Source organism: Melanerpes formicivorus, unplaced genomic scaffold, assembly GCF_026170545.1.
Source record: "Melanerpes formicivorus ecotype bairdi unplaced genomic scaffold, bMelFor1.0.p_v2 SCAF_9, whole genome shotgun sequence".
Lineage (NCBI taxonomy): Eukaryota > Metazoa > Chordata > Aves > Piciformes > Picidae > Melanerpes > Melanerpes formicivorus.
The window spans coordinates 19,611,562-19,628,016 of NW_027142361.1; the positions used below are offsets into that span (position 1 = coordinate 19,611,562).

Sequence of the window (16,455 nt, forward strand, 5' to 3'; positions counted from 1 at the left end):
CAATCCAAAACACTAAAAATGTATATATTTACACTTGAAATCTGTGGCTCACTTGCACTTTCCACCGCTAAGTCCTCTTCTGCAGTTCACCTTGGATATGCTGCAGATGAAAAAAATGCCTTGTGTGGCTGGCAAAGAATTACAAGGGCATGGGCATGGACCTTGTAATTCCTCTATTTCCATTGTTGATTTGGTGTGGTCTGAGTCATTCCTGTCCCCAGATGAGCTGCCTACAGATGCATAATGCTATCACACCAAGCATAGCAGCCATCTGACATGGATGGATGGATGGATGGATGGATGGATGGATGGATGGATGGATGGATGGATGGATGGGTAAATTGGCATAAGCACGATAAAAATTATGCTGTTTGCAGAAAAACCTAAGCAAAAAGAACAAAGTGAACTGAAAAATATCTTGTCCACTGAATCAGGCAGGAAGCTGAAGAATTCTGGATTGGAGCTGATGTACTCCACCAGTCCTGGTCTGTGGCATCTGCTTACATCTTTATTAGGAAATTTAGCGCTGGCAGGATCCATGGTGGCCATGAAGCCAACTGACAAGTGCTGGTCACATCCACATTACTAAACTCAGCATCCAGAGCAGTTGCATCCAAACTGCTGATCAGGGATGGTCTCTGGCCAGTGTCAGTGGTATCTGTGCAAGCTGTGCCTGAGTCCAGGGCTCATTGAAGTGGGTCAAAACCATTGCCAAGGAAGGTGTGAATAATACTGGTGATGATGGATCCCTCATGCCCCAGCTTTGCTCTGGCATGGCATAGTTGACTGGTTTAGATAATCCCAGGTGAATTCAGCAGCCCAAGCATGCCAGAGAAGTTGCCCACTGATCTTCTGATGGGCATAAATGTGGACTCAATCTTCTCCATGACAGCATGGAAAAAACCCTCATGCAGTATCTTCTGGCCAGAAGGTAGCACATGGCATAGCTAACTTGACAGCAAGAAGCTGAAAAGTTAAAGTGAAATCAAAGTCACTGACTGTCCTGACAAAGTGGACAGCAAAAAATAAAGGTACCCTGGTCAAAAAAACACACCCCACAACAGAAGCCAGGAGGCAAGGACTAGACTCTTAGCATAGAGATTAGTACCAGTAAAGAGCTGAGAGTAATGGTGTTCCCCATGCTTTCAGCTTGGCAAAAGGCGCTATTTGGCAACAAGATCACTGATAATCCCTAGAGGAAATGGTCACCACACCAAGCTGTCCACCATGAACTTGTTTGGTGTAGTGGTAGAGCACATGTTTTACATTAAGGCTGTAATGAAGACCTTCAAAGAGATGTAGCTCTTCAGGGTTGACACAGGCTCTCACTGGAAATCTTTTGCTAGATCAAGATGCCAGTGGATATCATCCAAAAAAAGGACTAATAGCTGAGGCAGAAAGTTTATGCAACTAAGTGTAATGAAAGAGTCTTAACACAGTGGAGGAGGCACCTGCCTTCATTGTCATCCATAGTACAAGCCAAGAAGAAGGAGGACTTTGGACCAGAAGTGTGTCAAGCCCTTAGTCAAGCTGGTTTGGCTGTGAGAAATTAGCACTGTATTGAGAGGTAAGGTCACTTCTAGAGTGTTTTGCCTCTCCGCTCCCACAATGGGATGGAGAGGACGGCTGTTGGTGTTGTGGTCTGGAGCAGAGTTCCCATTCCTGAGGGAAGGCAGGCTGCAGATGCTGATGAGAGGCAACACTGAAGAGCTTCCTCCTTGACTCTTGATAAGACTCAGATCATTGACTCATTTCACTGTCGTGGTGTGAAGCGGCAGGGTCCAGCTGTTCGTTGAGGCCAGAGGGTGGGATCACATCTCTAAACAAAACCTCAAGGTTGAGAAGTTCTGGGAAGGGGATCTTCTCATGGTGTTTTGAAAATGAGGATGCTGTCTCCTAGAGAAAAGGTCCTCAAGGAACAGCAGAGTTATAATCTGGTCTTTTTTCATGCTTATGCCAATGAAACGCAGATGTGTAGAGGAGAGCTTTCCGTAGAAAGATCAAGGAGAGTTTTCACACAGGGCATAGGTCTCAGGGCACTGGATAAGAATGAAGCTACACTAGTATTAAAAGTCCTGGGAAGAGGCCTGTTACTGGAAGATGGGCACCTCTGGGGACAGGAAGTTCACTTCACAAATTACCTCTTTATTTGGAGACTGCATACTGATGAGGGAAGAAAAAGGGCAAAATGTTAATAGGATACTTGAGAAGGGACTGGTTATGGGACACAGATAATGCAGAAGGGAAATGAAAGCTTTTCACAATTATAGGTAAGTGTACATATATACATGTGCACAATAAACAAGGGACTGGGGATTCAGATGGGGGATGGCAAGACAAAATCCCACCTTTTGCATGAAAATGTGACCACCAGATTGTTTTGTGAAACCAGAGCCCAGAAACATTTGCCAGAAATGTAGTTTGACTGGGAATTACAGTACCAGTGACAATTTGACTTCTTATAAACTTTGCCATGTGTCTACAGTTTGGCATGAGTGAGTCCTGCCCTCTTTAACAGGGACAGACACCAGTTAAAAGTTTCCATTACAAAACAAAATGAAACAGCTGAAGAAACCCCAGAGGGGTTTCCTTTGTTTTCTCAGAACACTGCACAGGATCACTAATTGAAAAACAAAGGAAAAACAAAACCGTTTCTCTTCAGGTATATTCAGGCAAGGAAAGCATTGAGCTTTGTTAAGCTGCTATATAAAATTGGTACCAGTTTCTTTAAATACTATTAGAATTTAAAAACAAACCCAAACCAATTGATTCCTCAAATGAAAAAGAAAATAATAGAAGAAAATCATAAGCATAATTAAAAAATATCCCCCCCCCCATGCTGATCTCCTCTTCAGAATAGGTCAGCATGGGAGCTTTGCACCCTAGACAGTTACAGTATTCTTGGAATAAAAAATTGCAGTTACACACAGAAAATACTACAGCATTCTCTTAAAAAGATCTCATTTTGTTGTTGTTGTTTTGTTGGTTGTTTCTTTTTCCCCTCCCAAGCAGAGGACTGGTGGGATTGAAAAAAAAAAAAAAGATGCCCTGAAACAGGAGGATTCCTTTAAAGGACCAATACTCCGGAGAACAGAAGAGGGTGGTTGGATAGGTAAGACGCAAACCTGTGCTCGAACTCAAACCCAGGAGATTCCAGCACAGAAACGAGAGATTCCAGCACAGAAACGGAAGTGGAGAGATGCAAATGTTCAACAGACACCGAGCGGGCAGTTTGGAAATGTCAAGACAACCACACAGCTCTCGGCAGGTGACTGGCCAGGCTTTGCCGTCGTCATCAGAGGTGGCAGCATCTCCTTGCAGTGAGAAGGCTAAGCTAACACATGGTCTTCTCTCTACGCTCTTGGGTTTCCTCTGGTGGTGTTGCTCGCCATGTACTTACAGTAGAAGGTGACAACGAGACAGTTCTTTTGCGTTTTGTTGTATCAGCAGTTTCCCACATGTACCGAGTTGAAGAATTCTCAGCTAAATCACAACAATAACATCAACAAAAATACAAAGCACCAAAAAATTACCTCGAGACGTGAGTCAGTCTACAGGTTATTACTGTTTTGAAGAAGTTTGTTGGTGGTTGTTTTGTTGTTGTTTGTTGAGTTAAGTTTGCTTTTGTTTTTGTTTGTTTGTGGTTTTGTTTTACTCCAGATTTTCACGTTTTGTTTTCCTTTAAAAAAAAGGGGAAAAAACAACAACAACAACAAAAAGAACAAAGAAAAAAAAAAGGAAAATAACAAAAAAATCAACAACCCAACCCCCCCGCAATGGAACGAAAGATGCTTTACAATCACTTTAAGGCTCGCACTGAATGAGACGTGACAGATCTTACACGAGATCACAAATAATACATGGATGCCTTTCACAGCCTTAAAATGATACAGTAGGTCAAATTATTTTGCCAGTCACTGATCAAGTATTGTGCCTTTAAATTGACTCACTTTTTGCTACTATGCTGAGTTTTATTATTACTGAAATAGTCGTCAGACATGTGTCAATGAGCTTTAACACCATGGGGTTTGGGGAGAGAATTTTGACGCTCTGCAGATTACTCTGCTCACAGCAATTGAGGTTGGAAGGGCCTTATTCTGGACTCAGCCTCCACTGAAGGCAGCAGGGCAGCTTTTAGCGTGTGCAAGCGTTCACAACAAGATCAGATTCTGCACTACCACCTCCATCTGGTGCAAGCCAACCGTCAGGCGTGGCCGGTTCACACGAGGAGGGATGGTGATGCGGCAGGGTTGCCTTTTTAATGCCACCAGGCAAGGCTCGCAGCCCGGGCCAAATGGGGCTAGAAACGCATCGCCAAACTGAGTTACAGACCTGATTTTGTCATTGAGCTGATGGGGAAAAAAAAAAATCAAACTCTCTTGGGGATGTCTTGGCTTTTTCTGCTGAATCCATTCAGAGCCACAAGATTTTTAGTATTATTTTCTAATAATTTCTCTCTTTTTGTTGTTGTTAATTGTTTTTCATATTTTTTTCTCTTTTTTTTTTCTTCTTTTTTTAATTTTGAGGTTTGCATTTCAGAGTCAGTAGGGGGTTATTTTGTTTGTTTGGGTTTTTTTTTGTTTGGGGAGGGTTTGTTTGTTTGTTTCTTTGCTTGTTCCTTTTGTCTTTTTCCTGGCATATAATCATCAAAGAGTTTTGCATGAGAAAGGTGACAGTACTTAATGAAACTCAGCACCTAAGGGCATAAGGCAGTTGTAGGTTTGTTTGTTATTTTTTTTTTGTTTGTTTTTTTTATAATATATATATATTATATTTTTTTTCAATCAGCACCAATCCCATAAATAATGTTCTACACTTGGTGTACAGTATAAAACTGACATGGAGATGCCTTCTTCTCCACCTGCGGATCCTAGGTGTGGAAGTTGAAATACTGTTTCTTGTGTGTAAAAAACAAAAGAAAAAGTTTTTCTTTTTGTTTTTACTTACAAAACATAGAGAATATCTTTTTTTTTTTTTTTATACATACAGCAACCAGAAAGAAAGCTTATCTGAAGTTTTGTGTTTTGTTTCATGATCTGTGTTTACCGTAAACAAAAATAAGGTCCCCTCTTTTGCTTTTGCTTTTGCTTTAAGGAGCTTTAGAGTGAAGATTCATATTGTAGCAACTCATATAAGAGAGGTCCATCTCTATACCTAATACCTACAGCTGTGGGGGTGACATATTGGAGGATGTTGATAGTTCTTCTTAACCTCCTGTCTACAAAATGAGCATCCCATGCAGGGTATCTTTTTCGTGGGATGTCAATTTTAATGAGAGGCCCCTCAGGGGGGTAGGGTCGCCCAGATGGAGTAGATGGTACCATTGCTCTCACCTGGAAAACGGGCAAGCAAGTGTCAGCTGTGAGTTCCTCCTGTTGCTCCGTGACCGCTCTGGTGGGCGTAGCCTGGGCCCCCCGGTACCCAGGGGTTTGGGGTGCCATGGGCTCAACATCAGGGGGCAGAGGAATGCCCCAGAGCAGCTCGGCACAACAGGAGCTGACTAAGATCTTAGCTCTTGGCCCCATGGGATGCAGCACACCATAATATAACAGCATCAAAGCAATCCCAGCAGCAAAGCTAAGAAAGACACAACACAGTGCTGGCACGGCATATGAGTCAGTAGTGTCAGGATCTCTGTAAAAATACCAAAGGAATGTCAAGGCAGCATTCTCTGTCAGCACTACCGTGTAATACGTGAACATTCGGTATCGAGTCCGCCCTTCCTTGACATTAAACCAGCAGAAAATGTATACAATCCCTACCACCATGTTGAAGAGGATCTCCTCCCACTTAGACATGCAGAAATCTGTCCCACCATGGATGATCCAGAAAGCCATGGCACACCAATGGACCACTACAAAGATCCCAAAGTAGAGCTGGAAGATGGAAGCAAAGAGAGCAAAAGAAATAACTCGGGATGAGATGGTGAAGAGGCGCCAGAAGAGATGGATGAGGGCCCCTCTGTAGCTCATACTCTTCTTGTCGTCCCTAGAGTCCCGAAGAAGCTTGTGATAGGAGGCTAGCACCCAAGCCAGGGACATCAGGGAGGCCACAGAGGACACACCTGCCGGAAGACACACAGATCCACTGAGTTAGACAGGAGATTTGGTTGAAAACATCATCTGCTCACTAAATTATTGCATCTGGGGCAAGCTCGAGAGCCCAAAGGTTCAACTCATGTCAGGTTGTCTGGAGGAGAGAAATACAGAGATATCAGTGTGGGAATTGGAAATGATGATGGCATCATCATCATATTCAGGAGCTCTCTGAAAAAACACATGCTGCTCCTCATGAGCCACTGGCTCTGCCACCCCACCCCAGCTCTTCTCTTCTAACAGGCAACAGCCTCTGTCCCCATCCCACTTAGATCAACTTTCAAGAATTTGAAACACTGCAGCCCAAAGAGGAGGGTTACTTCCTGTAAGAAGGGCTCTATCCTGTAGTCCACCATCTCAAGAGCAGGACATCTACATTCCTTGTAACTGCATGGATCTTTTTTATTCTCCAGTAAATTCACACCAGCAATGTTCACATTGCCTTGCACTTGACTCTACCTTAATCAGGAATCCCTGTTTGCATTTGCCTTTGGGAAACACAGGCAGCTGGTCAGGATTTTCGCCACCCTGTGGTCCCAAGTAGATGAATACATAAATAAAGGGAACATCAAGGCTCACCAATACTGTCCAAGTGGTGCCAAAAACACAGAATCTAATACCTCCAACAACATCCTAACTCTGTTTCCAGGATGGACTGAAGACTTGTACTGGAGGTATCTTCTCTCCAGCTTGTCTCTTAGACGGACCATAGATCCAAACCTCCGTCATATATCTAGCCCTGTCTCCTTCTGCTCCTGGTGGAATCACCTTAAGAGAGACTGGTTCTGGTCTGTCTTGCTTTGTCTGGGACTGCTGAGGGAGCCATTACCAGCATGAAGTGCTGCCCAGTGCACTCAGACCCTGCAACGCTGCTCCCATCAATGAGGGTATTGCCTGCTCTGGGGCCAGCTCTCAGTTCCCAGCCCATGGCTCTGTACCCCAGCATGGGGCAGGCGTACCTTGATATTCCAAAGGGGCCTTATTCCTCATCACAACCAACACTTGGACTATTTATTTGCTCCAAAGGATAAAACAGTGCCCCATCACATATTAGAAACTTTCAAAACCATGATACCATTGATTATCATGAGGGTAAATTAAGCAACTTATTCAGCAAAGTATCACAATCAAAGTTAATTGATTCCTGGGAAAAGAAAAGGCCACTGGCATCTTATTCCTTTGCTCCCAATTCTGCTCAATGGACAACGGCTCTGCAGGTAAGGGAACAGATGATGGACTAAGATCCATGTTTGAGGAGCTCATTAATTTGGTATCTGTAAACTGGTTGGGCTTTGGCCAAAGATTTGTCTGGGAGTATGGCCTAGAAAATCTAAATGGAAAGTGCTAATGGTTTCCAGCAAAACAAACAGTAACAGACAGCCTCCACCTCTGATGTGTAACCTACTGGAAGATAGGTGCAGCTCTTTCTTACTTTTGGCACTTTAAAAAACCCAAGGAGAAACTTGTTACAACTGCTCAGGGTTAAAAACCCAAAACACCTGAAATACTTAAATTTCTTCTTCTCCTGTCTTCTTTGCACTTTTCCCTCTGCCCACAAGCACCTGACTCCCATAGGGATGGGAAGGAGATCCACTAGCTCTTCAGACCTCACTCTTAAAACTTTATCTTCTTATTGAGGAGCCTATTCCACTGGGCATTTGGGTTCGATTTCCCCTTTTTACAGCCTAGCTATGTTTGGAGAAGAGACACAGAGCACTGGAACAGGCTGCCCAGAGAGGCCATGGCCTCACCTAGATGCCATCCTGTGCAACCTGCTTGGGGTGAACCTCCTTTATCAGGGAGCTTCAACTAGATGATCTCCAGAGGTCCCTTCCACCCCAGAATCACAGAATCACCAAGGTTGGAAGAGACCTCAAAGATCAAGTCCAACCTGTCACCAAAGACCTCATGACTAAACCATGTCACCAAGTGCCACGTCCAATCCCCTCTTGAACACCTTCAGGGACGGTGACTCCACCACCTCCCTGGGCAGCGCATTCCAATGGCTAATGACTCTCTCAATGAAGAACTTTCTCCTCACCTTGAGCCTAAACCTCCCCTGGTGCAGCTTGAGACTGTGTCCTCTTGTTCTGGTGCTGGTTGCTTGGGAGAAGAGACCAACCCCCTCCTGGCTACAACCACCCTTCAGGTAATTGTAGAGAGCAATAAAGTCTCCCCTGAGCCTCCTCTTCTCCAGGCTAAACAACCCCAGCTCCCTCAGCCTCTCCTCATAGGGTTTGTGCTCGAGGCCTCTCACCAGCCTTGTTGCCCTTCTCTGGACAAGTGTGTCCAGAGGTATGACACAAGAGTGTCATACCTTCATTACTAAATAACAGAATCATAGAACACCAGGTTGGAAGGGACCTCAAGGATTATCAGGTCCAACCTTCCTTGGCAAAAGCATTGAAAATGCTTCTCCTCATTGAAATTCTCCCAGCCCTGCAGATCCACCAAAACTATGTTTTCCATCAGCTCTCAGGTCTCTCTCTGAATATCCTGCCTTTGGGCTCACACATGCATCAGTGTTTCAGACTGAGTTTTGAAAAACTCAGCAATCCATGAGCTAGTAAGGCCAGTGGCCTTATCAAAGAGGGAAGCTTCAGACCACTATCTTTAAGAAAACCACAATGCTCACATAATGGTAAAGGTTGAAGGGACCTCAGGAGATCATCTAATTCAATCCCACTGCGGAAGCAGGGTCACCCAGAGCAGGTTGCCCAGAATCACATTCAGGTGGGTTTGGAACCTCTCCAGAGAAGCAAACTTCACAACCTCTCTGGGCAGCCTGTTCCAGTGCTCTGTCACCCTCACAGGAAAGAAGTTTTTCTTTAAGTGGAACTTCCCCAAGTTCTAAGTCCTCAGTAAGAAACACTGCATATAGGGCTTGAGGACTCTAATAGATGGAAAGCTCTGAAAGTGAACAGCCTCAGCCCCAAACAGATGTAGTTCAGATTACTGTTTTTTAAGCTACCAGTTGTGTATAGCATTTTTGGTAGACTTAACATTTAGAAGGCTGATCAATGCCACAATAATTCTTAGGGTAAGGGACTCTATAAGTACTGCTTGTTGGAGTATCCTCTAGTTCCTCAGTTTAAAAACTTCCAAAAAATAAAAAAAAGAAGAAGAAAAAGAAAAAAGAGAGTCATATATTGAATCATAGAGTCATAGAATCAATAAGGTTGGAAAAGACCTCAAAGATCATCAAGTCCAACCTGTCACCCAACACCTCATGACTATTAAACCATGGCACCAAGTGCCACATCCAATCCCTTTTTGAACACCTCCAGGGATGGTGACTCCACCACCTCCCTGGGCAGCACATTCCAATGGCTAACAACTCTCTCTGTGAATAACTTTCTCCTCACCTCAAGCCTAAACCTCCCCTGGTGCAGCTTGAGAGTGTGTCCTCTTGCTCTGGTGTTGGTTGCCTGGGAGAAGAGACCAGCTCCCATCTGGCTACAACCTCCTTTCATGAAGGTAGTTGTAGAGAGCAATAAGGTCTCCTCTGAGCCTCCTCTTCTCCAGGCCAAACAATTTCAGCTCCCTTAGTCTCTCCTCATAGGGTTTGTTGCTTTATTTTCACATTCTTATCCTAGAAACCTGTCCAGGACTAGATGTACCTCTCTCCTGAAATCCAAGCAGCACCAATCCACAAGAGACAGATGTGTCACACTGGCTTAAACATGTTTCCATTGGGTTCATTTATTCCAGAATAGAGAGAGGAATAAAACAGCAGAAACAAACCCCCAGTGTACACATAAAAGGCTTTTCCCAATGAAATATTTCCAAGGGAGAAGCCTACACTAATCACAGTCTTTGCTGTAAACTGCACAGAGCTTGCTGAGAGTCTGCACGTTGAGTCATTCACAGTGTACGGTACCCTGCCTGCTGATAGTCATCTGAATACCGCCTCGAGTCAACAGACAAGCACACGCCCCCAGAAGGTGATTCACCCTATCCTAAGATCCATGTGTGGGACAAGGAGGGGTTGACTCATGCTCCCAAAGTGTCTGACTCCATCCCTTGGCAGGGGAGGGAGGGCACTGGCAAAGACCAACAGTCAGGTGGGATGAGTCCTACCCTTACAAAACTCTTTCTTGCCTCCTCGTTTGCACTAAGATCTGAGGGGGGAATGAAGCATCTCTAGACATTTTGGCATATTCTTGCAGTTGTTCAAAAATTCATGACTGTGGAACATATGAATTTTAGCACACTAGTGATGAAAGGGATCCAGACCTGGGTGTCAGCAGGTGGAGTAAGTAGGTGGATACCAACAGGAACCATGGAGCACGGAATATGGACTTCTTTCACTGTGTTAGCACAGGAATTGTTCCCTGGCTATTTCATACAGACTTCAATGGCAAAGCACACCTTGGCTTTTATCATCTTGACCATGACTTTCACATTTCTATCTTCCCCTATTACTTCAAGCCTCTGACATCTTCATACAATGTACAGACTGTGGAATAAGCATTTCCTTTCTTTTCCACTTCACTAGGTCTTATCTCTAAGCAACTATAGAGGTCTCTCCAATTATAACCAGACCTCAAAGTCCTGGTAAGTTGCTGGATCCATGGGTTCTGTGTCCCACCTGCCTGTAATACATCAGACTGACATAGACTGGGGTTACGTTCAAGCTCTCTGCACTGGACTGTACAGCAGCCCATTAACTTCTCCCCTCACCTCCTAGGAAGCAATAAGTGACTCACAAGCTGTAGTCAGCACCATTGAGGAGTCAGGCCCATGTGTCCTGGGTGACACATGACAAGAATTAGTCTCCCATATCCCCTTAGTAATGTGGCATGAAGTCATTGAAATCTGCATTCGGGACAGTGAGGCAGAGCACTCTAACAACCACGTGTGACACATGAAGTGCTGGGATTTGAAGGTTTTACCCAAGGTTGCACACAAAATCCATGCTAAAGCAAGGAGTACATCTTCACATCACAATGCACCTTGCTAAGGCACTTCAGACAGAATTCAGCTCCTACTGTAGAGACTCGTCTCAGGATGTCCATGACGAAGTGATGCCTCTTACTTTACTCAATGGAAAGTTAAGGCTTAGTGCAACCATCTTGGATGAGAATCCAGCAACATCTGAGATGCTCTAGCATATTCCAGACCTGCATGTGGAGCTGGCAGATCTGATAAATGCACACAGAGAACACAAGAACAGTTTGGAGCTGGGAGCTGGAGTGAGGCAGCATATTTAAGGACTCTCAAATGACACTAGACAGAAGCCAAACAAATTCTTCCCTTAGTCACTACAATCAGCAGAGCCAGAGCTGTACAAAGGTCGTTGTTTGGATCCTGTGGCTGTATTGCTTATATCTCCACTGAACACAAGGGGAGCTTGGACACACAATCACATAATAGTAGTGGTTGGAAGGGACCTCTGAACGTCATCTAGTCCAGCACCACTGCTAAAGCAGCATCACCTACAGTAGGTTGCACAAGATCACATCTATGTGTTTTGAATTGCTCTAGAGAAGGAGACTCCACAAACTCTGTGCCAGTGCTCTGGATCCCTTGCAGGAAAGTTTTCCCTTACATTTAGGTGGAATTTCCTTATGTTTAAGTGGAATCTCTCATCATGTGGAGATGTCTCCATCAGAGACACCTTTGTTTACATGTCTGAATCTGGAGGTGAATTTGCCCATGATCTTGACCTGTATTGCTGCTGACTTCTTGCCTTAGTAATTCTGCCTTTCTCAAGGTGACCTAATGAACAGTCCTCAGGGGTAAGCACATGGAACAGAGACTAAGCAGTAGAAAATGGTGAAAAGAAATAAGCAAGCAGTGGGAAATAAGGCAGCTATGTAAAGCTAAACTTTCTGAGAAGGGTGTTGGACCAAGGAACAGGGTCTCTGAGAAGGGAAACAAGAGCATGGGATCGTGAAAACATGAGTGGGCTACAGTATAATGCAGAGGAGAGGAGCATGAACTACTCTGAGTTCAAGAGGAGCCCTTGGAGCTTTGATGAAGCTTACAGGGGCAAGATGAATTTCAACCCATTTTGGTTTTCCTCCTGTAGCTTCTTCTGATAGCCAAGGAAAAAAAGGCCACCTCAGAAATGCAGTGAGGGTCTTTGTAAACTCCACATCCACAAGAGAGACTAAAAACAATGACTTAAACTGACTCTACTGTATTTAAAGCCTGTATATGTGCAGGAATAATACCAGCACATTGGCCTACCTGGCTGATGTGGTTACATGTGGTTTTGCAACTAGCCTAATAAAAGCAGAAGAGAAATCACACATGCACACATACACACACAGACATGAATATTTGAAATGAACAGAATCACAGAATCAGCCAGGTTGGAAGAGTCCTCCAACATCATCAGGTCCAACGGATCACCCAATCCGAACTAATCAACCAGACTGTGGCACTAAGTGCCTCATCCAGGCTTTTCTTAAACACCTCCAGGGACATCGACTCCACCACCTCCCTGGGCAGCCCATACCAATGGGCAATCACTCTTTCTGTGAAGGACATCTATCTAAGATCCAGCCTAAACCTCCCCTGGCGCAGCTTGAGACTGTGTCCTCTTGTTCTGGTGCTGATTGCCTGGGAGAAGAGACCAACCCCCACCTGGCCACAACCTCCCTTCAGGTAGTTGTAGAGAGCAATAAGGTCTCCCCTGAGCCTCCTCTTCTCCAGGCTAAGCAACCCCAGCTCCCTCAGCCTCTCCTCACAGGGCTGTGCTCCAGACCCTTCACCAGCTTTGCTGCCCTTCTCTGGACACATATCATGAACAATATATCCCCTTTCCCCCTAACTTGCAGCATTGTTCAGCTGAGAAGAAAGGTTTTTTTTCACTAGGAGCATGTACAGTTTGCATCACAAATCCAGCTGGAGGTTATTGCCTGAAAGTAATTCAACTGCGGCGTATTCCCCAAGCACTGACTGTGGTGCCTGTGCCTTTAAAGCTGAAAATTGTGCCTAAAGAGTGCTCTACTTCTGTCCTGACATTAATTCTCCTGAAGACTTTACTAAAACAAACTGGGGAGATCCCAACATTTCTCCTGGGTGAGCTGGACAGCAAATCCTCAGTGTGTCAGGAAACCTTCCATCAACCTCCGTGCCAGCCCAGCGCCTGCTTAATGCCAAGTGCCTCATCTTGGTTCCTCCCCATCCCTTGCTGGCTGCTCAGGCCTCTGTGCTGGGAACCCTGTTATCATGTGTTCCCCTCCCTGAAGCTCAGTATGAATCAAGGAACAGGCTTTCATTTGGGTGCAGAGAGAGTGAAAATGGATTTCCATACAAAAGTCGCTGAGCCATATACTGCTCTTGTAACAATATGGCCTGAGAGTTGCCCCCCACCCCCTTTAGTCTTTCATCTGTTTTCATTTATTTGGACCAGAGTAAAAGGAGCCAGAATCAAAACCTAGGTCTGATGTGATTTGTTTCTACTGGAGTTTGATGTGTGATCTTCCTTTTGTTTCTTTCGTTTCAGAGGTGGGAATGACTTTTGTCTTCTTGCCTTCATTCTGCCTCTTCATTTTTCACTTTGAACATGGACAAATATGCATCACTGCCAGTATATAAATAATAAAGGGCTGTGGAGATCATTTTGCCACCAGAGGATGTCTTGAAATCCTCAGAGGATTTTCAGGAGACTTCCTTAACCAGTTTCTGCAGTATGCCACCATTCCATTAAGGCAAATGAGCACTATTTCACCTACTGTAAATCTGACCTAGGAATAACCTCCTCACATCTCTGTGACACCTCTGTACTCTACTGAGAGCTGGAGTGGCCAGGGATGAAAACCCAGAGCTTGACACTAGGAAGAGATGATACACCAGTGTCTTGTCCTTTGCTCTTTTCTTATAAACAATGTTGGTTTCACTGGGCAAGAAGGGGTTTCAAATCCTCAACTCCTGCTTTCTTGCTAAGGAGATCTTCTGAGACCTTCCTCCAAGGATCATGCACAGCCCAGGACCTGACTCCTCCAGGACACAGTCTCACCAGTCTGTAAGGAATAGGAAACTGTTGTTGACTGTCTGGGAAAGGCAGGCAGCAAAGGTAAGCTACTCAATTTAGGGACCAATTTTCATGTAGGTCTGGGCAACAAGTAGAGGATCTTCTGCCACTGAATCCCACTGGAACTTGCTGACATAAAGCTTGCTTTGAGTTTCTATACAGGACAGTCCATGCCCAAGGCAGCACAAGGACAAACAGCTTGCTCACACAGAGAGTTGCCCTCCCACACCTTGTCAGATACAGGCTGACTCATGTCCTGAAATGTGAAGGCTTCCTAAGACCTTTGTTTTTGCTCAATTAAGATGTCCTCACTGAGCCCAGAAACATTCTATCTCTTCTGAGTTCCTCTCCAGCCTTCACCTCGGCACTGCCTTGAACTGAGGTCCACAGGGTCACCTCAGGCTGTGTTTCAAAAGGCCTTGCTTCTCTCCCCTTTCACCCTGCTTCCTCTGAGTTCTCCCAAATGCCTCTTTTTCTCTGCTGCTAGAAGAGGTGATTGGCCATATTCATGTAATCATTGCTCTCATTATCTCAGCTGCCTCTGCTCCTATTCATCTCCTCTGTAAACTTTGGAGCTGCCAAACTGGCTCAGTCTCTGGGACCATCCAATCTTGTATCTTCTTCTGGATGCAAGGCAGATACTGATCATTCTGTGGGAGAAGCACCCAAGGCCAAGCAAAAATGGGATAATCTGCTCTCTGGTTTGGATTGTCCTTCAATACTCTCAACTAAGTGTCAAATCTCCTGTTGAAAATGTTGGCTACCACTCACCACATAAGGACCAGCAAAGATTCCCTTCTCTGTTTTAAAATGCTCTTAATGACTATCTTCCTTGTGTCATGAGCCTCAGTATTTATCCCACCCAAAGAGAACTGTCTGAGACATGGGATGAGTTGCCCTCTGGAAATGTCTCTGTCTCTCCATTGACTTCACCTAGAGTGTGGATAAGCAAATTGAAATGACCAAAGAAGAAGTGGGTAAGATGAGAAGTATCTCAGGCAGCAGTGGTTTGGCATCCACCAAATCCCCACAAGAGCTCAGAGGAGAGCCCTTAGATCCAGCAAGGTGAGGAGAACAGAAAACAAAGTTGAGGAAACCTGTTTCTGGATCCAAGATGAGCAGAATAACTAACACTGGCTTCTTCAGAGCAGAAGCTGACAGACCCAATGCAACATGGACAGATTCAAGTGACAACACAAGGATTTTATACCACTGAAGGATGAGCAGGCAAAACAACCCCTCACCACCCTCCTGATAGGAGAAGGGTGCCACAGTCAGTCAGAGAACATATTCAAGTTTCATTTCCCAGACAGAGTTATCATCATTCTCAAGAAACTGGTAGTGGAAATACAATATCCAACTGCTACATCAGTGAGAAGAAGCCTGATCTCAACAGGAATGAGTGCATACCACCCTCACAGGCTGCTGACATCCGCTCCACAGCTCTAACAGCACTTAGCTGATCTTCAGACAAGCCTCTCCCCACTCAGCTAACCAGAATCTGTGATATTGTGTACTGTCTTGCCACCAGATACTGGCTCATAAAAAAACAGCAGAGAGGAGGAGGGCATATGGGAACCTGGATTATTGTGGTGGCATCTAAACTACTTAATGAGAAACAGGGCTGTTCAATGACCTTGAACCCAGCTGCCATGTTCATTCTATTAAACTCTCTTAGGCTCCAAAACAGAGTAGTTGTACCCCATCTGCCACGTGGGAATGGTCCTGGCCAGTGCCACGTCCAATCCCTTTTTGAACACCTCCAGGGATGGTGACACCACTACCTCCCTGGGCAGCACATTCCAATGCCTAACAACTCCCTCTGTGAAGAACTTCCTCCTCACCTCCAGCCTAAACCTACCCTGGTGCAGCTTGAGACTGTCCTCTTGTTCTGGTGCTGGTTGCCTGGGAGAAGAGACCAACCTTGTGACCGTTTGAGGCTGTGCCTTTAAGAAAGGGACAGTGCTGGGACACTCTGGCCGAATGTTTTGGTGAAGACAATGAACACATCGATGTTCTAAACGAATTTAATTGGTAGATTGGTAGAATGCAGTTTTAAGTTTTAATGCAGCTGGAGTTTTTTCTCAGTTTGCTCCTTTCCTTCTCCCTTCTAGCCTGTCTGCTTCTGGGCTCCTAGCCAGAACGACCTTGGACACCAGATAAGCACTAATCACTAATACTGCATGCGCTTTTTTGAGCCCTAACAAAATTTCATCTGTTGGGGATTGTTTTGAGCAAGAGGGGACATGGGTCCCAGGAACACCTGTGCAATTCAGGCCTTGAAGAATTCTCTGTTGATAATATAGCGGTGAAGTAGGAGATGTGGGAAAGTGTTGATTTCTTGGAATGCTGAAGTCCAGCTGCCTCTGAGAA

At 44.9% G+C, this 16,455-nt stretch overlaps 1 protein-coding gene across 1 annotated transcript in view; it reads right to left on the reverse strand.

The window, feature by feature from the left end:
- Positions 1–1,042: 1,042 nt before the first annotated feature.
- XKR6 (XK related 6) overlaps positions 1,043–16,455 on the reverse strand; it is a 416,883-nt gene continuing 401,470 nt past the window's right edge. Inside the window, exon 3 of the mRNA XM_068143215.1 lies at positions 1,043–6,064. Within this exon, the coding sequence (XP_067999316.1) occupies positions 5,100–6,064 (965 nt within the window). The 3' untranslated portion in view covers positions 1,043–5,099. The remainder of the gene's footprint in view (positions 6,065–16,455) is intronic.